General features: G+C 38.3%; 2 protein-coding genes across 2 annotated transcripts in view; one reads left to right on the plus strand and one right to left on the minus strand.

Annotated features, from left to right (window-relative positions):
- The window catches only part of ano6 (anoctamin 6), a 98,891-nt gene extending 73,362 nt beyond the window's left edge, over nucleotides 1-25,529 (minus strand). The window contains exon 1 of the mRNA XM_012959928.3: nucleotides 25,441-25,529. The gene's annotated coding sequence lies outside the window, so the exon portion shown is untranslated. The remainder of the gene's footprint in view (nucleotides 1-25,440) is intronic.
- Nucleotides 886-9,341, plus strand: dbx2 (developing brain homeobox 2). The gene is made up of 4 exons (XM_002932821.4): nucleotides 886-1,389; nucleotides 4,345-4,440; nucleotides 6,785-6,972; nucleotides 8,267-9,341. The coding sequence occupies exons 1-4, from the start codon at nucleotides 1,059-1,061 to the stop codon at nucleotides 8,405-8,407; spliced, it is 756 nt and encodes a 251-aa protein (XP_002932867.1). The 5' UTR covers nucleotides 886-1,058; the 3' UTR covers nucleotides 8,408-9,341.
- Nucleotides 25,530-25,869: the final 340 nt, after the last annotated feature.

The raw sequence follows: 25,869 nt of genomic DNA on the forward strand, positions 1-25,869 counted from the left end.
AAGCAACCCACAACATTGAAAAAATGAACAGCACTAACACTGGAAGCCATTTGTACTAAAATTCAGATTTTTTTTTTACCAGAATATTTAAACCTTGAATCAAACATTCTATTATTTATTTTCAATGAGTCTGTAAAATATTGAATTTATTTTAAAAGCCTGCATTTAAAATTGCTTGAAAATGCAGATCCTATATAGACTTTAACAAAAGCTTTTCAGGTTGTAACTGTCCAGTCTTTAAATTCAATTTTTTTTAAATAAACCCTTAAATACCCAAATTAGAAAACACTCACAATCATGTTTGTTTTTCCAGGAAAAACTTGAATTGTGGAAAAATAATTTATCTTGAATTTTATTAAATCAGCCCTATAGAGATTTGTTGATATTCTTTTCCAGCTTATTCTACTTGATTACATTTTAATTGTACATTGTTTTGTTGGAAGCATGGCTTTGTTAGTTTTGTCCTTGGGTATTTAATTTTCTTCCCTCAGCTAGTAGTAGGGCAGCTGTCACTCACATAAACACAAATATACTATGCCATATTGTGCAATAAAATACTATGTATAATATACCAATGAAATAGAACTATGTCCTGCTTGCATACAGGATATGGATATTTTCCCGTTACAGTGGTATGCTGTGCAGCTGACCTCCAAGCAAAGCATTGCTTACCACCTCCTCCTCTATTTTAACACTAAAATGCCTCATAGGCATTACTTTTGTGGCAGAAAGGGCTTGTTCAACTGCATCTCCTTACACTACAGCAAGCACATTGAGACCCCAGCTCAGTATAGCCCTTTACTGAGTTTAACCCTGTGCAGCAGTTTATTGTTGGCCATGTCATACCCCACTTGACATAATGAATGGATGGACACACCTTCTCCCTAAAGAAACTACTCTCCTATCTCCCCGGATTCTCATTAAGCTATCCATGGAGCACTAAGTACAACAAGTGTTTTTGTAGCCATCCAAAACCATCTCCTTGCTTAAAAATCTGTGCTTGCATTTTGGAAAACTAGTAGCCAGACAGGAAAAGTTTATTCAGCTGTGCTTGCAGAATGGACCCTGGAGCACTATCATCTACTTTTTGGGGCTGGGACCTTCCAAGACCTGCAGCTCACATACAAAGTTCCACAGTACCTCCTGTATTTGGAAACTTGGGAAGAAGCTTTCTGATTGATGATTTGTTGAAGGATGTGGACCCTTTGGCCATGAAGTGCCTCCCTGTGGCTTACAGCCATGTGCCTGTCACACAGTGCCCAACAAAAGAACAATTTAGCTCTCTAGGGAGCACATATCCCAGAACTTGGACTTTCCAACTTCTTCGCACGTCAGACAGGCGACAACCTTTTTACCCACATCCTTTTACAGGGGATGTATATGAAACAGGTAATGATGTAGCCCAGTGCTCTGTTGGGAACTATAACATCCACTTTGAGATAAAGTTTAGATAGTTTTAGGAACAAAGCTGCTGGAGGGGATATTGTTATATATATTTAAAAACTTTTTCATAAAATCAAAATGGCATTACTATAAAATAGCTACTGGAAATAAAGCAGCATGCAGCTGAAATATTATCTGCAATGTAATCTTTGTCTCTGATTTCTCTGAGCAGGGGTTTTGCAATTATTTAAAATACATAAGGAATGCTCCCTCTGCCTAGGAAAGCAAATTGCAATTTTTGGTGCTGTCATTAGATGGAAGATTATGATTTTATATTAGTTGCTAATGTACATGTTTATATAAAAAGCAACATCAATTTTGTACAATTCAGACAATAGAATTTCCTCTGTCCTCTCCTCTCGTGTAACTTGTTTAAATGTGCAGTAGATTATTGTGTTCTAACTATACTATGTAAAACCTAGCTCGTCATAATGAGTAACTTAATGTTAAAATTATACAATATATAATTAATTTGAAAGCAGCTGAGAAACCAACCATTACTTGATGTAATTAAGCTAGAATTACAGCTGTCAAGATTTATGAAAGTCTGAAAGATACTCTTTGCTGCTGAGAATTAAAATTAAATCTAACATTGGTGCCCATTTTGTAATATTTGTCCTTGTAGATTTCTTCATAGATGAAAGCAGCTGATGCTGTAATTAGGAAAGGCCGCCGTGATTGTACTGCGGTCAGGGCTGTCTAATTGCCTAAATATGCTTAATACCCTGGTATAATACATACAATTGCATATCCATAGCACTCTATATAATGATACATATTTAAGTGTATCATTTAAGTGACAATAACATACTCAGTGCTAGTTCCGGTGCTTCTCAATGATATCCAAATGAAACTATCATGGCCCCCAAGAGCAAATTTAGTTAATGGAACGTTAATTAAAGAGATACTGACACCAGAAATGAAACCATTTTTACATCTATCATAACATTGTCTTTGCATGCTATTTATAATTTTGCCATAAAAGTATTTGGCCAAGCTTTTACATTACCTATCTGATCAACCATGTTCCTCTATGAGGGGGCTGCCATATTTGTCCAGCAGGGGGCCGTTAGCATAAGAAGCTGTAACTGACAGGCTGAGAAGGGACAGTCAGGTTGGCAAAACAGTCAGGTTTTGGGATTTCAAGTAACAATTACTTACAAAAGCAGCCATATCAGTAAAAAATGATCAACACAACCTATAGGCAACTTTTTATGTAGATTTATATTTTAAAAAGTTGTTTTTTCATGTCAGTATCACTTTAAGTTAACATGAACTGTGCTGAAGACACACAGAGCTACTAGTAGCAGCTACTTGACACAGCTACAGAAATATATAATGCTAATCATTTACTGATAATTGTCTTTACGTGTGTTTTAGCAGAGGCAATTCTCAGTATTGCAGGGTATTTTCTGGCATTTAGTAGCCGTGACAAGTAGCTGCTACTAGTAGCTCTGTGTGTCTCCACCCAAAAAGCAAAAAAAAAAAAGCACTTTTTTTTGTTATTGTTTTTTTGTGCAGAATTGAGAATGCTATGGCTTTTTTTTGTACCTTTTTACATTTATGTATAGCAACTTTAGATACTGTAGATAGATAGATCCCATACCTAAATGACTGTATATTTATAAATATTTAATAACGGGAGAACCACGTATTGAAGGTGACTTTTATAAATTACATACCCTGTACTGCACCCATCTTATTTCTAAAGTTCCACATTTCTTGGTGGCTACAATGATACCGCGTGCGATTAGTCACAGAGACTTATATAGTAGTCTACGGCAGGGAAAGTAGCCACAATTAGTCACTACGCCCACATTTTTAAAAAGATGCAGCAACTTATTGCCCAATATATCTTTGCCCTAAAGGGGTTGTTCACCTTTGAGCTAACTTTTAGTATGGTGTATAGCACCATACCTTTACTACCCAACCTTTTTAAGCCGCGAGCTACATTTAAAAAGTTGGGGAGCAATATAAGCATTAAAAAAAAAGGCTGTAATTGGTTATTTTGTGGATTGGCAGACTACAGGCTCTGTTTGGTAGTACCCATGGTCTTTATGCCTCCAAAACTGGAAGACCTGCTTTGAGGCCACTGGGAGGAATATCAAAGGGGGTGGTGAGCAACATGTTGCTCATGAGCCACTGGTTGGGATCACTGGTATATAGAGTAATATTATGAGACAATTTGAAATGGTTCTTCATTTTTTATTATTTGTAGCTTTTAAAATATTTCAATTTTAGTTCAGCAGCTCTCCTGTTTGGAATTTCAGCAGCTATCTTGTTGCTAGGGTTCAAATTACCTTAGCAACCAGAGGGTGGCTTAAATGAGAGAATGAAGTTTTGAAAACAAACAATAACAATAAAACTGTAGCCTAACAGAGCAATCATTTTTTGGCTGCGACAATTCGAAAAAGTCTGGATTTTTGGACAAAACTCAGTAAAATCTCTAACGTTTCAAGACAAAAGAAAGAACTTCAAGGAAAGGGAACGGACCTTTGCCATTGACTTCTACATGAACTTGGCAAGTTTAATCCGGCGAATTGTCAAATTTGGATTTTGACGCATTAAACTCGGAAAAGTTTAAAATTCAAAATTGGTTAGTAAATGAGCCCCAACATGTGCCAGAACCTGCAAATATATATACAAAAAAACAATATATGTATTTGTTTCATTGCTCAACAGTATGGTGTAAGCATAAAGAAATGCATATAAAACATATTCAACTTAGCTAATCATTAGTACTGTTACATAGCTTTACTGTTAAGGTGACTAGATGTTTATATACATATTAATAGTGAAAATGTATTTGTTTTTAATCGTGGAGAGATCTAGTAGGGACAAAAAAACTAATACCCGTTGACTGGGTAATTAATTAGATTAATGCTGTGATTCTTTTTACAGCTTTCTCAAAGTACTGCTATCTGCAATCTGCACCATTCTACTCAGCTTGCTGTGGTGGGTCCTGTCAGCACCCTGCATCCCCCACTGCTTTTCCAAGTAAGTCTTTATGCTTCATCAGTAATGCTTGACTTATTCTGTAAACCTAAGGCAGCAGGATTTAATGGGTCCTGGAAAACTAATTGGTGATGCCATGGTAAGTATCTAATTCCTCAGAAAAATAACAGCAGCCCCATTCAGTGCCCCTTCCGAAGATTTATCAGATTTAGGTGCATGGAACAATTGAAAATGCTCCATGAACACTAAACCATGCAAGAGGCTAATAGCTTTCTTGTTACCAAGCATTTTAAAGCATACAAAGGGGCTGATTTACTTACCCACGAACGGGTCGAATGGAGTCCGATTGCGTTTTTTTCATAATGATCAGTACTTTGCGATTTTTTCGTATGTTTTGCGTTTTTTTCGGATTCTTTACGAATTTTTCGGATCCAATACGATTTTTGCGTAAAAACGCGAGTTTTCCTATCCATTACGAAAGTTGCGTAAAAAGTTGCGCATTTTGCGTAGCGTTAAAACTTACGCGAAAAGTTGCGCATTTTTCGTAGCGTTAAGTTTTAACGCTACGAAAAATGCGCAACTTTTCGCGTAAGTTTTAACGCTACGCAAAATGCGCAACTTTTTACGCAACTTTCGTAATGGATACGAAAAACTCGCGTTTTTACGCAAAAATCGTATTGGATCCGAAAAATTCGTACAGAATCCGAAAAAATCGCAAAACATACGAAAAAGTCGCAAAATATTCGTTTTCAAGTCGGAACTTTTCCAATTCGGGTCGGATTCGTGGGTTAGTAAATCAGCCCCATAATGTTACTCTAGTAATGGAACTGAATAATAATAGCCTCTATTGCAAAATGAAAAAAAATATATAAGCATAAATAATAAGCAGACCTTATTATAATGAAAATGTATTTAAAAAACAAAGTACCGGTATGTACATTCCACAATAAACTGACCTAGGGTGATAAATGAGAGCTCTGTTTTCTTTATTGTTTTTTTGAAAAAATTAGTTTAGCTGCATGTTTTGTGCGATAAAATACAAGGCAGTCTGTTGAAGTAGGACAATTTTTCTGGTTTCACTGTGTTTCAGGAACAAACAAATCCTCCTATATAAAAAAAAGTTTAGCCATTTTTGAGTTGATGATGTTGAATTGATAGTGACATATGCACTGTGCAATGTTTGTAATATCCTAACTCAGCAAATATCATAAAAATATAAAGCAGAAATTAATTGTATTTTGAGGCATTTTACTTCGAGAGTGTGCACCAACATATTGGGTTGGTTTTGTGAACAGTCCCAGAAGTCAATGACTCTTACATACAGAGACCATACAAACTGACAATGAAATGAGCTTTGAGCGTATGAGTTTTCCTTTAAGGGTTTTTTACTTTCCCACAGAGCATTTAGCATAGCTTTACACAAAGCAGAATAGATGATAGCACCGTGACCAATCGCCACTTTGACTTCGCTCTTCCACACGCGACTTCACCACAATTTTTCACTGTGCAGATGAACTTTAAGAACCACTGCACGGTGAAAAGGCCTTCACAAGGGTCACTTGCTCTTTTGTATTACAATAAAGCGGAGACCCGTATGCACTCTTTTCTCCTTTTTTTGCATTCCAATGGTGTTTCTGCAGACAATTTAAAACACTTGACTGAAAAATAAAACAGTGAATGAAAGTGACTTTTATAGACTCCTTTCAGCTCATCTAACCTATAACCTTTTCCTACCTGAAAAGAAATTGAGAGCATACAGGGAAACTGATTAAATACGCAAGGCACATTATCAACTACTGGGATTGTCTATTAACCCAGAATGATGTACAGTTTTGAAAGTGACCTATTATTTGTCTCTTTAACAAGTATGTATTGATGGCCAATGAAGAAACTGAAACCATGACTAAACCATTTGCTCACTCTTACAAGGTGGTCTTCTACCAAGCAAATCAGTTTTGTTGCACTGATTAAGCAGATATCTATCACTACCATTGGCAGAAGTGATTCTCCAGTGTGATCTGGAATTAGGCATTAGCAGGACAGCATATATAACAGGTGCCAATGTTAGTTGAATTCACAGTAAAATAACATTTTGCATAAAATGATATTTAAGAATTGCCTTCAAGCAATAGTTCATTGCAGTGACAACTACATATTAGTAGATAAAGGTTTCATTAGGACAAGGGCCTAATGCAATACTTCAGTATTAATAGGTCTCTTTGAAGACCTTTATATTGTGAGTTAAAACTGAACTTAACCTCTTTCAGCAATTAGATTTATATGATCTGTAGTATCAGTATGCTACTTGCAATGTTTGCAGCTGTTATCAAATAGATATAATAATAGGTACCCACATTTTAATGCAGTTTAAATGTTTATTGTGTAGGAAATGAAATGCTGCCGCCCTTATGTGGCCAGGATGCAAGCTCTAAGACAAGGCGTGTCATTTTAAGAAGGGCGGTTTTTTCAGAGGAGCAAAGAAAATCTCTTGAGAAGATGTTCCAGAAGCAAAAGTACATCAGCAAGGTTGACAGAAAGAATCTGGCAGTAAATCTTGCACTAAAGGAATCTCAGGTACATCATTCATTTACATAGAGTCTGTGCGGTGAGCTAAGGCTTCCTCAACCAGGAGTAGATGAATTTTATTATAGCAATATGTGGCAAAATATGTGGTAAAATGCCAAAAAGGCTCAGCACATGTCTAATAAAGTTGCAACGAAAGACTGCAGACTGTATTTCTGTAATAAGGATAATATTACCTTTCTGGTAAAGGCAAACATCACTAAGTAAATATATATGAGAATTGCACACAATAATAAATATATATCCCTTTGTGGTTTCCCACACAGACAAGGGCTTGGCTGGTTCTCTATATTATTCTAGATATTGTTACATGTGATTGTGTGACCATGCATTTGTGTGAATTAACTATATGCAGGAATGCAGCAGTAATTATTATAGCAAATTTATGTAGTTTATTTTCTTTTGCAAAATACAGAAAATAATTTGTCTGTCATTGGGCTGTAGGACTAAGCATAAAGCAAGAGATGCAAGGATGAAAGTAATGGGTCATTAGAACATTCACAGATAAAGGCAAGGAATAATTTTAATACAGAGGGAATCTATGAAAAAATATTTGACTGGTGTCAGTAATGCACTAGTTGACTTATGGTTGACTGTTGGTTTAAAGGCAACATTAGTTAGGGGCAGATTTATTAAACTGGAAGATTATAGCTCGCCACACAAAATTCACCTACTTTCTATTCATTCCTATAGTGTTTTTAGAAGTGTATTTATCAAATGGTGAACTCCAACTTTCACCCATTCATTAATACGCTTCTAAAAAGTACATAGGAACGAATTAGGTGAATTTCTGTGGTGAACTCTAATCTCATATTTTGATAAATCAGTCCCTTAATGTCTCTGAGTGAATTAATCCTGTACCCTGTTTCCCCGAAAATAGGACATCCTCCGAAAGTAAGGCACCCCCCTGATTTTTCACCCCCCTCGGAAAATTAGGCACCCCCCAAAAATAAGACACCCACCTAGGGCTGGGCGATAAATCTGTACTGTATTCTTCTTCATGGAAAAATAAGACATCCCCTGAAAATAAGACCTAGTGCATATTTTGGAGCTTAAAAAAATATAAGACAGTGTCTTATTTTCGGGGAAACACGGTATTTAGCATTTGTAAATAGCAATATTCTTGTTCTTCAGGGCCCACAAATGAAGCAATAGGTATGGCACAGTATTCCTATGGAAGGATGACATTTAGGGTGTCATTATCAGACAGGACATACAGTGTTTTTTTTATTTACAGCCTTGTGACATAAATTAAATATTTTTGCATTACCGATTTTCTCGCCAGGTTAAGATCTGGTTCCAAAACCGAAGAATGAAGTGGAGAAACTCCAAAGAAAAGTCAGTGCTTTCAAATAAATTTTTAAAGGAAGATTCTGCAGAACAGAAACTCTCAAGGACTGTACAATGCATCCATACACCCTGTTGAAAGGAGGACAAATAATCAATCAAAGCATTAAATATAATAATATAGAAGAGTTCACAGAAACATCAGCTGTGCACACCACAGGAAGCAGCCAGCGCACACACAGAGGGGATAGAATGGCAACGGATTGGCTGTTATTAGCCTAAAAAGTGCATAGAATTTTGGGGCTGATTAACATACGTAGGTACTAAATTGTACAAGTGCAGCTGCATATAAGCTAAAAACTGAAAGCTAACACAGCATTTGCATGGGTAATTTCTTACCCATGTTTGTAAATCAGTTTCACTATGTAATAATTTTGTTTTTTGCATACTAAATACTTACACTACTGGAAAATTTGATGTTTAATGTGATTGCATTCATTTATAATGTGCTTTTTAAAGTAATTTTAAAAAAGAGAAAAATCATGTCATGTGCATAAAGTTATTTTTGCAATTCACAGCTGGCATTGGGTTGTCATCACAAGTTAAAAAACTGTTGTCGTAAAATACACGTGTGCCCTCTATCTGATTAGTATTGATAAAAATCACCAGTCGCATATATGATGTTACAATATTATACAGAATGCTGTTGAGAAATATAAAATGGCTGCTAGGAATGCTGCCATTAGGGTCTAACTTCCTCATTAAGGACCAGGTCAACTGTATAAAATGTCTGGGTGGTCAGAAGATTTGCAAAACGACATATGTTTCCTTCTATGCCTTTCCCTCAAACCACATTCAAAATTTTATAAAGAAAAGATATCTGGAACCTATAATAACATTAGGAGGGTATTGTGAAAATTGAACACCAGCAAATGAAATCTACTGTACCTTCCTCATTTTATGGTGGGAAAACAGGCCATATACTGTACTAGTTTGGACAGTAAAAGTAGATGAGGCCAAAAAACAAAAAGACACATTGGGGCCCATTTACTTACTCACGAACCGGCCGAATGCGTCCGATTGCGTTTTTTTCGCAATGATCGGTATTTGGCGATTTTTTCGGAAAATTATCGCGACTTTTTCGTTGCCATCTGAATGTTGCGTAAAATCTGGCGATTTTTTCGTAGTGTTAAAACTTGCACGCCTTTTCCGTAGCCATTCCGAAAGTTGCGCAAAATGTTGCGATTTTTTCGTAGCTTTCGGATTCATTCAAGCTTCAGTATGGTGACTTTTCTTGGGCCAGGTTGGAGCTGCAGGGTGCCATTGAGTCCTATGGGAGGCTTCCAAAATCATGCTAAGTCTGAAAGTTTCGCCCGCCGCTTACGAGCGCTCAATATGAAGTCGCGACAAGATACGAGCGAATCGTAATGGCTACGAAAAACTCGTGTTTTTTCGCGAAAATCGTATTGGTAACGAAAAAGTCGCAACAATTTCCGAAAAGTCGTAAAGGCGCCGAAAAAATCGCAAAAAATACGATAAAGACGCAAAATGTTCGTTTTCCAATTCGGATTCAAATTCGTGTCTTAGTAAATCAGCCCCATTGTGTTGTACTTTTACAAAAGGCTGGAAAATAGAGAAAGGGTTTGAAGCCCTGGAAAGATGTGCCTCTCGAAAAAGTTATGTTTGTTTTTTCACTGGCATTCACACCACCCATGGCTGTATAGGAAGTTTCATTTATATTTTTTGGCATCAGTAAGAGCTGGATTGACACTGGGGAGGATGCTGAAGCTTTTGGAATTTATTTCTATATTGAAGTCATTTTTTTCCTACTGGAGAGTGAGAGTTATATACCCTTTAACTGATGTGAAATTGAGAATTGGGCCCCTACCTATGCCTCACAGTATACTAATGAACCTTAAAAATTGGTTTTGTTAATGCCTGGGTAGGATGTTTTACTCTCTTTTGTAATAACACAGGGATTCACTATCTCTTGCAAGTAGGCCATTGAAATACCGGCCAAGTGGCAACCCCACTTACAAGGTCAGTTTCAGAAGTTATGACAAAACAAAAAAATGGTGTTTTTCAATATTAACAATTTTGCTATTGAAATGATTGTAATTGTTGTATTTTATATGGATCTATGAATTTTTAACACTGAAAGTTGTAGATGAATTTCAGCAGCCCTCCATTTACATGCAATTGGCTCTTCTGTGGGTTTTTTTGGCACATTTCCAGCTTCTTTGCCAATGTGTGCTTTTTTATGTTTTCACATAGTACATTTGACTTAATATTGTGTATGTTGGCATAGCAGCTGAGCACTGTTATAACTGTTTAATTTTGCCAAATTTTGAATAAAAATATTTTGCTAACAAGTGGGGGATTTATAGCAATGATATCTGCTGCTGGTACAACTCTTATCATCTGAGAAGGCAGAGAACAAGACCAACTGAGGCACAGTATTTGACTTGGCATCCCTTAGCTTTCCATAGAGGGTAGTGCACAGAGTTTTTGTAAAGCAGAGGGTCTGCAAAATAAAATCATTAATAAAATCTACTATCATAACATTACCCAGTCACAACCTCACTGTCCTCACTGTGAAGAACCATACTCACTGTTTAAAATAAGAGTTTGGTCTCGAGTCTGTTGAGGTGGCCTCTTGTTTTTTATTTCTTAACTATGCAAAAAAGATCACCTGTCTATAATGTTCTCTTATGTACTTGTAAAGAGTAATCATGTCCCCTCACAAGTGCCTTTCTTCCAGGAAAAACAACCCCAGCCTGCACATCTCTGCACTCTCTCCAGCTCATTTATATCCCTTTTAAGGACTGGGACCCACAACTGCACTGCATACTCAATGTAAGGCATTACCGGGGGCTATAAAGAGTCAAAACTTTGTTTGTATCCCTTAAGTTAGTGCCCTTTTATGCAGCACTTTTATTTGTTTTGCTTTTGTAGCCACTGTCTAGCATTAAACAGCTTGTTATTCGCATAAATTATCAAATACTTCTGAATTAAGGATGCCCCTAGCTCACTACCATTGTATAACTCTATATAATTTCTACCAACCTGGCATTTAGCAACATAGAATATCATTTGCCAGTTTGCTGCCCAATTCTTTGGTTAAATCTCTGTGCATCCTGCACAGAAATTTAGTATCATCAGCAAAAATAGAAACAGTACTTAAAGACCATTAATAAATTAAAAAGCAAAAGACCAAGGACAAAACCCTGCAGTACCCAGGTTTAATCAGAACATTTTTTTTTTAATTTACCACCACTCTATCACTTTGTAATCTATCCTTCAGTACTCTGTCAGAATAAATATATTGTATTTCAGGTCAATATTCTTTAACTTAACGGTGACCATTTGTGTGGTATATCATATTCACTGCCATTTCAGAGTCTAGGTTCCTGCTCACCTCCTTATAAAAGGTGATTAGTCTGGCAAGATAGAGTATGGATAGAGTATGGATCCACAGAGTATGGATCCAGAAGTTTTTTTGCCTCACTGAAAAGCACAAACCTAAAATAAATAGGGGCACAAAATCTAGGCAATATTTTAAGATCAGTATGCTAAAGAGGCCTGTCATTCAGATATAAAGAACTGAATAATAAAAAATTTTTCAAATCAAACTTGAACTCTTCCCTTAAAACACAGAAATAGGCAAAGTGAGACCCTTTCCCCGGGGGCTCTCAACCAGGGGTAGGAAAGAATCAACCCTGGTTACCTAAAGAGAGGAATGCTGGGTTTTAACCCGAAATTCTGCTCTTTTGTAATGGAAATTGGAATGGTTCTCTCTACACTAGCTATCACCCACAACCAGATTTACTTGCAGTAACTGTACCCAAATAATATAATACATATGTGCCTTACTCAGTTTTAGGGGACTGCTTTGTTATAAAATGTTGATTCTATACTGAAAAACCAGCCCCAACATAAAATGCTAGTAACTACTTTGTGCAGTACAACCCTCTACAAATACATTTCCAGCCATGGTGAATAACTAACCAAATTTAAGGAATTGCTACTTTATAATCCCTTGGTGAGACGCTACAATCTCTTAAATGACACCTCCTTAAACGTCTAACCCCTTGATTTTGAGCTGCCAGTCTTCCTAAAAGACAGTCTTCAGTGCCACTTATCACTATATTTAAGAAAAGATTTGTGTAACCTTTAATAACTGATTCAGGGTTACCTTTAGTAAGAATATCTGTCTGCCTCATATATGCAGTGATTAGTGCTTAGATTAGGAAATTTACAAAATGTACTTAGACTAGGAAATTAGTTTTGGACTTTGGACATTCCCTAACTAAATCTCAGCCACAAAACTATAAATGGATACATCAGTTTCAGAACAAGGCTGTAAGTTAACCTTTCCAGGCCCCCGGCAATAAAAATTTGTGGACTACCCTAGACTAAATGTTACCCACAATTCAGTCTGTAATGAGGGACTAGATTCTAGCCATGGGAAAATTGAGATATTTCTGTGCAATTGTCATTGTTTTTATAACCTGGGACAATTCTTGGCATAAACATTTCCAGTATAATATGGAGATCTATGGAGAACCCTTGTCTATTGTGGTTGGAAGAAATGCATAGACAATATTCTATGTTTTACCACCTGCCCATTATGCTATGGGGATTCTGGGACTCGGATCGCCATAAAAAATGAATGTGGTATGTAATAAAAGGTGCTGAGTTTGCTACTGGTAAAGTTACCTCTAGCAACCCATCAGTTGGCATATACTGGTCAGCTGGTTTCAAAGTAAACTTTTTATTTTTTAATATGGATTATTGCACCTGGGCAAAGTAAGTGCCTTTTATTACATATGGGAATAAGTGATGCTTGACTTAATGTACAAGTAGCAACAAATACATATGGTAAAATAATTTATGCAATTTAAGCAATATGGACAAAAGTTTAAATATAACGTTTTATCATGTCACATTTTTAAATTATTAGTAAGTAGGTCACTAGGAAGTGCTCACAAAATTCATCTGTTTAGGGAACCATGATTCTCCCAGATGCCTCGAGATCTCAGCCAGTATGAAGCCACAAATATTATGTCCAGTGAAAGCAGCTGGAAATGTTTCCATGTATTTTTCCAAAAATGCACTGTTTTTTCCTAGAATTCCAAATTGTGGATGCAAACTGTGCTGGTCCTACCGATTCATCAAAACTGACGCAACTGCATGTGCTTTTCGTTGCAAGTTGCGCCAGATAGTTTTCTAAGTTCACTGACATCATCTCCATGCGGGGCACTGAAAAAACCCCAGAGCTACTGGCTGGTCAGGAGGGGGTGAAAACTTTGGGGTTCTTTTGTGTCAATAGATGCAGCAGTACCCAATTCCAAACAGAATGCAGGAAAGACTGGCGCAGAGCGCAACCATAAGGAGGTACAAAGAACACATTTTGATGCAAGTACTTTTAATAAAAGTGATTTTAGGCACAACTCACTATGGGGAAAAGCACAAGTTGCCCACTATGCTTGTGGAAATTAATGAGCCCTTTAAAGGGCATGTCAACCCCAAAAATAATTTTTTGCATAATAAAACAGAATTCTAAGCAATTTTCCAATATGAAATATTATAGTTATGTATAAATGTAATTGCTATTTAAAGCAGCATTTACTGAACTCCTGATTGTTACTTTTAAAACAATGTTGCAACTGTCAGTTTCTTCCAGCAATTCAAGTCTGTCAGGCTGCTGCCTTGTGTTACATTGTTTCAATAGTCAGAGCCACCAGGGAATAGAAAAGGACAGGCAAACACTGCTTTTACTAGCAATTATATATACAAATAACTCAAAAATCATTACAAATTTGTAATAAATGTATATTGCAAAGCTGCTTAGAATTTTGTTTTCTTTTATTAGGCAAAAAATTATATTTTGCGTTGCCTTGTCCTTTAATATCAACTGAAGCTGGAGGTACAACTCATATATGGGGTTAAAAAGTTACATATGCATGAAGATTACTTATGTTGGCTAAATCAGAAAAATAAAGGCTAACTGTAAGGAGGCTAACTGGAATAAATAAACCACATGTGAACACTCCGAGACACTTTACATAACCCAGCATACTGTACATTTTATTTCTCGGCAAGCATCCCACGGCTTTCTGAAATTGACTGAAGCGCAGTGAGCACAAATGAGGCAGGACCATAAACTGGGTATGATGAGATACATTTCTTCTCTTGAAGTTTAATATTCATATCCTGCTAAAATAATAAAACATGAAAAAACCAAGCCACACTCCCCACATTGGAATAGCTCAAAATTCACAAAAGCAATTTTTAGTACCTCAAAAATCCCAGATTAGAAATGATGAAAAGAGCTTGTAGGCTGCACAAATGGTCTTTTCTTGGCTCCCAATACAGTCTTCTAAATTTCTGAAGAATGTCTTGCAGGTTTTATTCCAGCTTATTCTTCCGCTTTTTCTTCTTCTTCGTGCCCCCCCCATTTTCTAAATGCTACTCCTCCTACAGGTTTAGGGGTACAACACCCAAACTCTCCACACTTCTTCGCCCTATAGTGGAGCAGGTTGCTTGTGCTTTTCTAAGCGATCCTGCCCCCCGTATTTTTGTGGCACCAAACACCCCAAGTTTTCCATTGACTTTGACAGGGCAGATTTTCAAACTGTTGCCACTCTTACAGCTTTGAAGCTACACTCCCCAAACTTGAATAACATAATAATGGGGTCACTCCGAATGACAGCGACATTTGTTGGATGACCCCTAAAGTGGCAGGGGCCAACAACAGCCAACCAAATTTCACCCAGTGACTTTTATTGGGAAATTGAAACTGCTGCTAATCTTACAGCTTTGAGGCTACACTCCCCAAACTTGAATCACATAGCCATGGGGTCAGCCTGAATGAAAATATGATGATTGTTGGATGCCCAAAAGTGGGCGGAGCTGTGAAGAGTCAATCAGATTTTACCTATTGACTTGGCGGAAATCCAACCTGCTGCCATTCTCACAGTAATAACACCGGGGTCGCCAAACTTTGCAGAGTTAGGCACCAGGTAACTGTGGTTCAAAGTGGGCTGAGCCAACAACAGCCAATCAGATTTTACCTATTGACTTTTAATGGGGAAATTCAATCTGCTGCCATTCTCACAGTATTAACACCAGGGTCCCCAAACTTTTCACAGTTGGTCACTAGGGGACTGCAGTTTTAGCCAATCAGATTTCACCTATTTTATTGGTTTGATGTCAGGGTTCCCAAACTTTGCACAGTCACTGGGTGACTACGTACTCAAGGTTAGAAAAAGTGGGCGGGGCCACCAAAAGCCAATCACATTTCTTTAATTGTTTTCAGTGGGGATTTTAACTGCTGCCATTCGCACATGTTTAATGTCAGGGTCTTCAGACTTTGCACAGTTTGTCACTGGGTGACTATGTTCCAAGTTTAGAAAAGTGGGCGGGGCCAACAACAGCCAATCAGATTTCACCTATAGATTTTCTATGTTTAAATTTAAACTGCTGCCATTCTTTAAATATTAATACTAAGGTCCCCAAGCTAGTCACCAGGTAACAGTGGTTTAAAGTTAGAAAAAGTGGGTGGAGCCACTGACAGCCTATCAGATTTTAACTATTGATTTTCAATGGGGAAATTCAACCTGCTGCCATTCTCACAGTATTAACACCAGGGTCACTAGGGGATTGCATTTTTAGGTTTTAAAAAGTGGGTGGAGCCACCAACAGCCAATAAGACTTCACCTATTGATTTTTTTTGTTTAAATTTAAAATGCTGCCTTTCTCACACTATTTATGTCAGGGTTCCCAAACTTTGCACAGTCAGTCACTGGCTCACTACATATTCAGGGTTAGAACAAGTGGGTGGAGCCAAAAACAGCCAATTCATTTCCACCCATTTAATTTTATTGGTTTATATTTAAACGGATTCCAGGGGCGGGCCAAGCCGACCCGGCGCCCTAGGCAACCCGGTCGGCCAACTCCCCCCACCTCTCCTCCCCCCCCGAACGGCGCATGCGCGCCAAAGCACAGGAGGAGGTGCAGGGGGGGCGGGGCGATTTGATCGGTCATTGCCTCCGCCGCTAATGACAAGCGGCGGAGGCAATGACAAAGTAGCACTAGGGGTAGGCAGGAGAGGCTCCTGCCTGGCGCCCCTCAATCGTTGCGCCCTAGGCAGCTGCCTCTTCTGCCTACCCCTAGTTCCGGCCCTGACTGATTCCATTATTCAAGTATTAATTCCAGGGTTTTTAAACTTTCCAGTGTTAGTCACTGGGTATTTGCTGTTCAAAGTAAAAAAAAAGTGGGCGGAGCCACCAACAGCCAATAACATTTCACCTATTTACTTTCAATGGTGAAGTGTAAAATGCTGTAAGTCTCACAGTTTTTATGCCGAAGTCCCCAGACTTTGCAAAGTTGGTCACTGGGAGACTGCAGTTCAAAAACAGGAAAAGTGGGTTGGGCCACTAACAGCCAATCACATTTCATCCATTGAATTTTATTGGTTTAAATTTAAAATGCTGTCATTCTCACACTATTTATGCCAGGGTGCCCACTGTTTGTCGCTGGGTGACTTTGACTCAAGGTTAGAAAAAGTGGGCGGGGCCACCAACCACAATTTACCTATTGACTTTTATTGGCTTAAATTTAAACTGCTGGTGTTCTTTAACTTTTAATCCTAGGGCCCCTAAACTTTGCAGAGTTAGTCACTGGGTAACTGTAGTTCCAGGTTAGAGAAAGGAGGTGGAGCCACCAACCGCCAATCAGATGTCACTCTTTGACTTTCAGTGGGGAAATTTAAAGACACTACTAAAACCAGGGTCCCCAAACTTTGCACAGTGGTTTTTACTATATAAGTGTGGTCCAAGGTTAGAAAAGTGGGTGGAGCCAACAACAGATCAGACTTCCCTTTCTAGTTTGTATTTATCTATTATTTTAATAGCCCACTGTTGTATTAATCTATTCTACTGTACAGAATAAGGTAAGGCCCCATCTAGAATATGCTGTTCAGTTTTGGTCTCCAGTGCTCAAACGGGACATTATTGAATTAGAGAGGGTCCAGAGAAGGGCAACTAAGCTGGTAAAGGGTATGGAAAGTCTCAGTTATGAAGAAAGACTGGCCAAGTTGGGTTTGTTTACACTGGAGAAGAGACGCTTAAGAGGTGACATGATAACTATGTATAAATATATAAAGGGATCATATAATAACCTCTCTAATGTTTTATTTACCAGTAGGTCCTTCCAACGGACACGAGGGCACCCACTTCGTTTAGAAGAAGGGAGGTTCCATTTAAATATTCGGAAAGGTTTTTTTACTGTGAGAGCTGTGAAGTTGTGGAATTCCCTCCCCGAATCAGTCGTACTAGCTGATACATTATATAACTTTAAGAAGGGGCTGGATGGATTCTTAGCAAGTGAGGGAATACAGGGTTATGGGAGATAGCTCTTAGTACTAGTTGATCCAGGGACTGGTCAGATTGCCATCTTGGAGTCAGGAAGGAATTTTTTCCCCTCTGCGGCAAATTAGAGAGGCTTCAGATGGGGTTTTTTTGCCTTCCTCTGGATCAACTAGTAGTTAGGCAGGTTATATATAGGCATTATGGTTGAACTTGATGGACAAATGTCTTTTTTCAACCCAACTTACTTACTATGTTACTTACTATGTTACAGTGCTGTGTATATAAGTAGCGCTTTATAAACAAAGATACACATACACAGTGTGAATGTAATGCCTCTAGGCCCCCCAACACATCTGCAGTGTAGGTCAGAAATGGACCAAAAGTAGAAGTCTGTTGGAGCTACCCTTAGAGACAGTAGAGACTGCTGTTTGCAGTTTTCTAGCTGTTGTTAATTAAAGGGGGTCAAAACCCAAAAAATGAGTTGAGGTAAATTTGTTTAGAGCCAATTTTTAGCAATGCTAATTTAGTGATGAGTGAATCTGTTTCGCCGGAAAAATTTTCTTGAAAAATTTGTGAAATGTGGAAAATGATGCACATGAAAAAAATTGGTGTGTGCGCCATAACAATTATGCATGTGTCAACAAAAAAATTTTCCGCTGCAAATTTTTTCACCCATTTCCCAAAACAATCCACCAATGGTGAAAGGTGGAAATATGCTGCGAATCCATGCCTGGTGAAAAATTTTGCTCATCACTAATGCTAATATCAGGATTTTTGCTCAAGTGAGAGTTTTGGAGAACATCAAGAATTAGGGTCAGACTGGGCCAGCAGGGCACAGGGAAAAAACCCTGTGGGTCCCACCGACCCAGAACTGATCCTTGCTGTGCTCCCCCGGACTGCTAATCTACATCCCCCAATGCGTCCAAAGGCAACTATATTGTACGCACTCTCGGGGTTGGGCAGGTGGCAGGGAGTCCCTTGGGGGGTGTGGGGCCACAGTATGGGCCCCAAGGGCAGCAGCCCCCTACTGAGTTGGGTCAGTGTGCTTTCCGGACTCCCTTTTAAATGGTGCCCCTGACAGAACACCTATCCCCTCTGATGACAGTCATTGCTCTGGGGCATAGGGCTACTTGTTAAAGGAACAGTAACACCAAAAAATTCAAGTGTATAAAAGAAATTCCAATATAATGTACTGCTGCCCTGCACTGGTACAACTGGTGTGTTTGCCTCAGAAACACTGCTATGGTTTATATAAAGAATGCAGCTGTGTAGCCATGGGGGCAGCCATTCAAAGGAGAAAAGGCACAGACACTTAGCAGATAACAGATAAAACACTATTGTATTCTACAGAGCTTATCCGTTATCTGCTAAGTAACCTGTGCCTTTTCTCCTTTTTAAATTCTGAGCCAATAAATGGTTGTGTTTCTCACTGAATAATGTGTTTAATTAATGTCAACTGTGCCTCAAGCCCATCATATGAAATACACAAACACAAAACTAACTGTAACCCTTGAGATTACTGTAGCTCTGCCCAGAATGTCAGTCCAAGATATTCAAGACACTCCATGGGGCCGATTCACTAAGGTATGAAACCGAATCATGAAATCCGATCATTTCTGACGATCGCAATTGTCACGAAAATTTGTTTCATTTGAATACGAAAATTTCGTACTTACGATCCAAAATTTACGTATTGAAACAATAGTTTGCGACAGTCATTTTCATATCCAAAAGATCATAAACGACGGGAAAACCTGACTTTGAACCTTCAGAGCATGATTTTGGAAGCCTCCCATAGGACTCAATGGCACTCTGCAGCTCCAACCTGGCCCAAGGAAAGTCACGATACCGAAGCTTGAATGAATCCGAAACTTTCTTTCTTGTTGCGACAAATACGATTTTGTCGCACACATTGTCCCAAAGTATGAAAAAGTTGCGCAAGTTAACTAAAAAATCGCAAAAAATACACACTGTTTTAAAACTTTGAAAAAATACGAAATTTTTTGTATTCAGACTCAATCGTACTTTGAAAAATGGGCCCCTTAAAGTGAATAAGGAATCTGCCACCACATCATCACCCAACAATACATCTATCCTTATTGGTAATAAGTAGTGATGAGCGAATCCGTTCTGTTTTGCTCACTGAAAATTTGTCAAATGGCGAAAAATTTGCAAAATGCGGCAACTGCACAACTTTTTTGAAATACGCAACTTTTTTGACATGACCACAACTTATGCCATGACTTTTTCCTCACTCTGTGAATTTTTGCGGCAGTTTTGCAAGAAAAATTACTAATGGCAAAATCTGTAATTTCACAGCGAATCCATGCCTGCTTCAAAATTCCGCTCATCATCATGCTGTGTAAAAGGTGGAGTGAAGCATTACTGATGATGTTACCAATCAGCAATTAGTTCAACAGTTAGAAAACCAAATCAAAGCATCTGATTGGCTGCTATGAGCAACATCACCAGTAATGTTTTACTCCACTTTTTGCACAGCATGATAAATATACCCCTAGTGTGCTATACTAAAATGCCCTCTAGATGGCACTACATTTTGTTAATAAGTGTACATTGATATTTGCACTTATATTGCTGCCCTCTATTGTTTTTCTTTCCTCCTCCTCAATCCACCATACTGTTCTTGCTACCCACACTGTGAAAGTGTTGCACGTGTGTTGTGTGATTTACCAGTAAAACCTTCTCACAAGTTGTTATGTATGTTCCCTGCATGATCTTTCATTGCAAATGCGCTTTTCAGTTTCTGCCATTGTATTTTGCCATTTCTCTTTGTTCACCTTTTTTTCTACTTGTCTTTTCTAAAGGTGGCCATACACGCACCGATATTATCGTACGAAACCTCGTTTCGTACGATAATCGGTGCGTGTATGGCATGTCAGCGAGCCGACCGATATCGCAGGAAGCTGCTGATATCGGTCGACTCGCCGATCGGCCAGGTTAGAAAATTTTGATCGGGCGCCATAGAAGGCGCCTGACCAAAATTCTCCCTTCAGAGCTGAATCGGCAGAAGGAGGTAGAAATCCTATTGTTTCTACCTCCTTACCTGCCGATTCAGCCCTGAATGGTGTGTGTCGGATCTGACGATGTTTCGTGCGACCGACGGTCGTACGAAACATTGTGAGATCGCCACGTGTATGGCCAGCTTAAGTCATATTGACAAGAGGGGGAGCTGCTTGTATACTTAATGGATATGTGGCAAGTGTTCAGTAAGATGTTACATTTTCCTGACAGAGTACAACTCTTCTTCCTCCTGCTATAAAAGCTCACACTGTTGCTGGAGCAACCCTGGAGCAACCTTACAGGCAGGAGGAAGAGCTAAATATCCACTGGAAAAGGTGCCAGATAATTCATCTATTGTCACATTTCCAGTCTCTAGGTGGATAATTTTTCCCTTGGGGCACTTTCACGCCTGCAGTCCTGTGGCCTCCTTTGTTCTCTAAATGCTGCCTCCCACCATGCATATTGCCACTTGAGCCACAGTTTGGGAACAACTCATTTCAGGTGTTCATGTTCATGTGTTCATCACCCTCTGTCCAGAATGTCTGGCTCCCTGGTCTGTGTCAGTGACGCAGAAATGTGTGAGTGACAGAGCAGAGTGAAAGCTGATTTGCTGTGACATGTCATGAGGCCACACCCCTAAACAGCAAACATGTGCAAAGGGAAAGTAAAGGAATGGAGCTGGGCTGGGTGCTGATGAAGCTGTATTGGTACACAGAACAGTAAAGCAGCTTATTGCTTATATCCTTTATTTCAACATATACTTTTGCATTTGGGTTTTGTGCTGCACACCAGCAGCTTTAAGTCAGCTGTCAGTCACCCTCCTGGAATTTACACATGCAGATACAGTAGCCAGATGCAGGTGTTACAAAAGAGTGTATAAAAGGGACTTCATCAGTACCAGTAACAGTGACACATCAATTGCAGCAATATTACAGACCTCTGTGTGTATACAGGTACATAGATTCCTGTATGTTGGATTCACAGTCACCTCCCTATGTCTCTCAGTCAGAACTCTCCTGTAGACTAATTGGGCAGGTTTTCAGGCTTTTTGATTGGCCAGCTGAGTCTCATCAGGTCCACCTGGTCATTCTGTAGCATTCACTCTGCTACAGGGATTTGTGCCTAGCCCATGTGCCATGGGCTTGCTAGTGGTGTATAGGCAAACAAAGTGAAACCTCTGCAAACTTGTTCCCAGTTTGGAAATAAAGTAAAAAAAAAAAAAAAAGAAAACAAAAAAATTCTATTGAATGATAATGTATTTTAACCCTGCCCAAGGCCAGTCCATGTATTCTTAAGAAATGGCCATATATTCCGTTATCAATTAGCTTGTATACAATGTTATTGCACTTATTGAACAGTAGCACAAGTTATTGTTCCTACAACATTTATAAGTTACACAAGACAAATTGTAGTTTTTTGGGAATGTGCAAGTAGATGCCCTAAAGTTATTGTTTAACTACAACTCCCAGAATCACCTGCCAGCTCACTTGGCATGTATGTTTCAAATTGCTGAGCCTTTGTGCCAAATAATTCAACTGCTGCTGCTCAGCAAAGAAAAAGCAAGTGATATGTGGCTTCTTTCATGTTTTTCTAATAAATAACTGAAATAGTGCTCTATGTGTTTGTTAGTGATTAGGGTGAGTGAGAGGGAAAGTGTCACACAATGTAAGGGTGAATTGGGTTGAATTTTTTGATTTTCTTTAAAGAATTTTCCAGGTTTTCTATCAGATAGGAAAGATGGGCAGGTGGGGGTTGAACATTAGATGTCAGTCAAGAATGGTTGGACCACTCCCACTCCCAAGTTAAGCAGATTCCCTTTTTATGATAGTTCTGCTTTAAGAATCCTTACTCTATTCTATAGAACTCCTACATACTCCTGGGAAACAGCACACTGTTTCTGATCTAACATTACTAAAAATAGTCCATGTTTATTTGTGGATTTTACTGTCCTTGAAAGAACTAGCAAACATGTAAGCATCTGGGAACTGTGTGTATACACAAATACAAAGGGAAAAGAAACACCAAACTGCAGTAGATGTTTAACCATTTGCCTTCCAGTGCCTTCTAATTTACATTTTATGTAATATTTATATAATATGATATAATATAATATTTTATTTTATGTCAAGTTGTTTTTTTATTGACAACATGTGGCACAGCAAATTTAAAGAGCCCCCAGCAGCCATGGGCATTACAAAAAAAAAAAAAAAAAAAAAAGCTTATTAATGAGTTTGTTGCCATGTACTGGAAATCATAACAAGTATTTTATCAGTATGCCAGCTGTGAAGCTGAGGTACTTACACATGGTGGCATTAGGAACTTGACCCAGCACTGAATCAATCCCTTGGTTCTCTTTGAGTTCTTAGAGATGAATAAACACTGCCCTTCCAAATCAGAATTCTTCAAACAATTCATTTACAGAAAATGTATCTGTACATTTATTAAATACATTTACAAAATTACACAATTCTTTTCAAGACCAACGAAGACCTGGCGTAAACCATTATCTTCAATCGCTGTATTAAACACTGTGGAAAGGAAGCAACACCTAAGCAGGGCCGGAACTAGGGGTAGGCAGAAGAGGCAGCTGCCTAGGGCACAATGATTGAGGGGCGCCAAGCAGGAGCCTCTCCTGCCTACCCCTAGTGCTACTTTGTCATTGCCTCCGCCACTTGTCATTAGCGGTGGAGGCAATGACCGATCTAATCACCCCGCCCCCCCTGCACCTCCTCCTGTGCTTTGGTGCGCATGCGCCGTTCGGGGGGGGGGGAGGTGGGCGGTGTTGGCCGACCGGGTTGCCTAGGGCACCCGGTCGGCTTGGCCTGCCCCTGCATCTAAGGGTAATGTACCATGGAGAGATTAGTAGCCTCAATATATTTTTGCTACTGCCGGCGATTAATCTCCCTGAAAAGCCTTTCCACCAGCAACAAAGGTAATTACTGGTGGAAAGGCCTATGCACCTCTTCAGCTTATGCAAGTTGCCTGCAGGAAGAAACATTGCGTGACTTCGGAAACCCAAAGCAATACGTAGGCCTTTCCACCAGCAATTTCATTTGTTCTTGGTGGAAAAGCATTTCAGAGAGATTAGAGACTATTGCTTGATTTTTTCTGTTGGGGTTTTTTGTTGAAAAAAAAAAAAAAATCCAAATTTGGCGTGGAAAAAAACTGCAATTTTTTCATGGTTTATTATGCAACAAAACTGCAACAAATCTGAATGAAAAAATTAAATCTGTTGAGATCATGTAAAAGTCAATGGCAGATGTCATTTTTACAGGAAACACTTTCTTTGCTTCATGGTTTTTTTTATGCTGGCTTTTGTGCGACAGTATGAAAAAGTTGCAGTTTTCTTATTTAGTTCCTGCTATTTCAGTTCAGATCTTTTAATAAATGGAAAATTCATGGAAATTAGTTTCTAAAAAGGATAAAACCATGAAAATCGGATTGTTAGTAAATCCCCCCTACTGTCAGCATTTACAGTATTTTTCCAAGAAACTATATTTCTTTATAAAATAATTTTACACTTGTTTAGTATTTGCATCATTACATTGCTTTAAAACTACTTTAAATGGCATAATGTGATGGGTGTATTTACATTTATTTGCATTTTATTTAAATTGTATATTATTCCCTAATATACAGAGCCCTTGTTGATGATGTCTGATGTCATTATAATCTGCAATCTCACTTTAGGTAATATCAGTAGTGACTTTTTTATTTGAGCTATAGCATCACATATATACATCACATATATATATCACATATATACATCACAAAGGATTCTGAGGAACAAAATCTCTGCAATCCCTACATCTGCTTAATGATTTCAATTTTCAGATGAGATATACTGAGAATACTGAAAATGTCCTGTGAAATTACTGCTTATGCTAATGATAATTGTTTTAACTGCAGTCACCTCTCTTCCCAGCAGTCTGCAGGCAGCACATGTACAGTCTATTTGCAGTCTATCTACAGTTTATGGGCCATAGGCAATATTACTTTTTTGCTCCAGCCTAAAATCACATCCTTGTGTATGGGGATCCCTTAAACAAAAGCTCCAAATTACATGAAGGCCATCTCCCACAGAGTACATTTTAAGCAAATAATTTACATTTTTAAAAATGTTTTCCTTTTTTCTGTAATAATAAAACAGTACCTTGCACTTGAAGTTAACTAAGCTTCATGAATCCACATCGAAGGCAAAACAAATCTTATTGGGTTTATTTAAAGTTTAAATGATTTTTTTTTAGCAGGCTTATGGTATGCTGATCCAAATTAAAAAAAGATCCCTTTAAAATCTGAGGTCTCAAGGATTCCAGATATAAGATCCTGTACCTGCATCGCCGTTTGTCTAATCTTAGTTTAAGCTTTTCTCATCAATTATTTGAAACTGACATTTTCGATACATTTTCTGCTTCATAGGAACATATAGCCACAAGGTGTCACTGCAGCTTTTCTGTTGCACAATGTACCAAATTGTTTCACTAAACTGCTGCAGCTTTTTAATGGAGGAGAAACATGCCATTCAGGCAATTCATTAAATAATAATCTAGTGAGTAGCAAGAGTGGAATAAGTGTTTTAACTTTGTTTAGTGAATGACACCAATCAGTACAAACTGAACTGCCTTGTATATATTAACAATTGCAACTAAATCAAACAGATTGCTTTTCAACATAAAACAACACCTAAAAAAAACCAAACAAACAAAAACAATTGACAGGTAAAGTCCTGCTCGTCTGACTAATGAGTGCCAGGTAGAAACATAACATTTTTACTTACATAGATATTTGGCTCTGAATTGCAGCTCTCTGTTCTGAGTGACCTACAATCTCATTATGAGAGAGAAAGTGCTGACAGACACACCTGTTAGATAACAAATAGGTACATGCTGTTTTGCATGACAGCCCCAGAATCAGTATAAAATATGAAAGCAGGGGGCCTTTTATCTAATCTAATCAAGATCTAATCAAAATCAAGATTTAGAAAGAGGATGTTTTTTGTGAAAAAATGAGCCATTGTGGTTGTATTGTAATGTCCATGAAATACAAGGGGTATTTACCTGGTAGCTACCAGGTTCTTTATATAAGCCTATCATTGTAATTCAATTGCCTGTAATAATGACAGACAATCTTAGGACTCATTTAAATCCACAAGCTGAGTGGGTAACTTGTACTTTTCTCCACAATCAGTTGCACCTAAACCACTAAG

This window comes from Xenopus tropicalis, chromosome 3, assembly GCF_000004195.4.
Source record: "Xenopus tropicalis strain Nigerian chromosome 3, UCB_Xtro_10.0, whole genome shotgun sequence".
NCBI lineage: Eukaryota > Metazoa > Chordata > Amphibia > Anura > Pipidae > Xenopus > Xenopus tropicalis.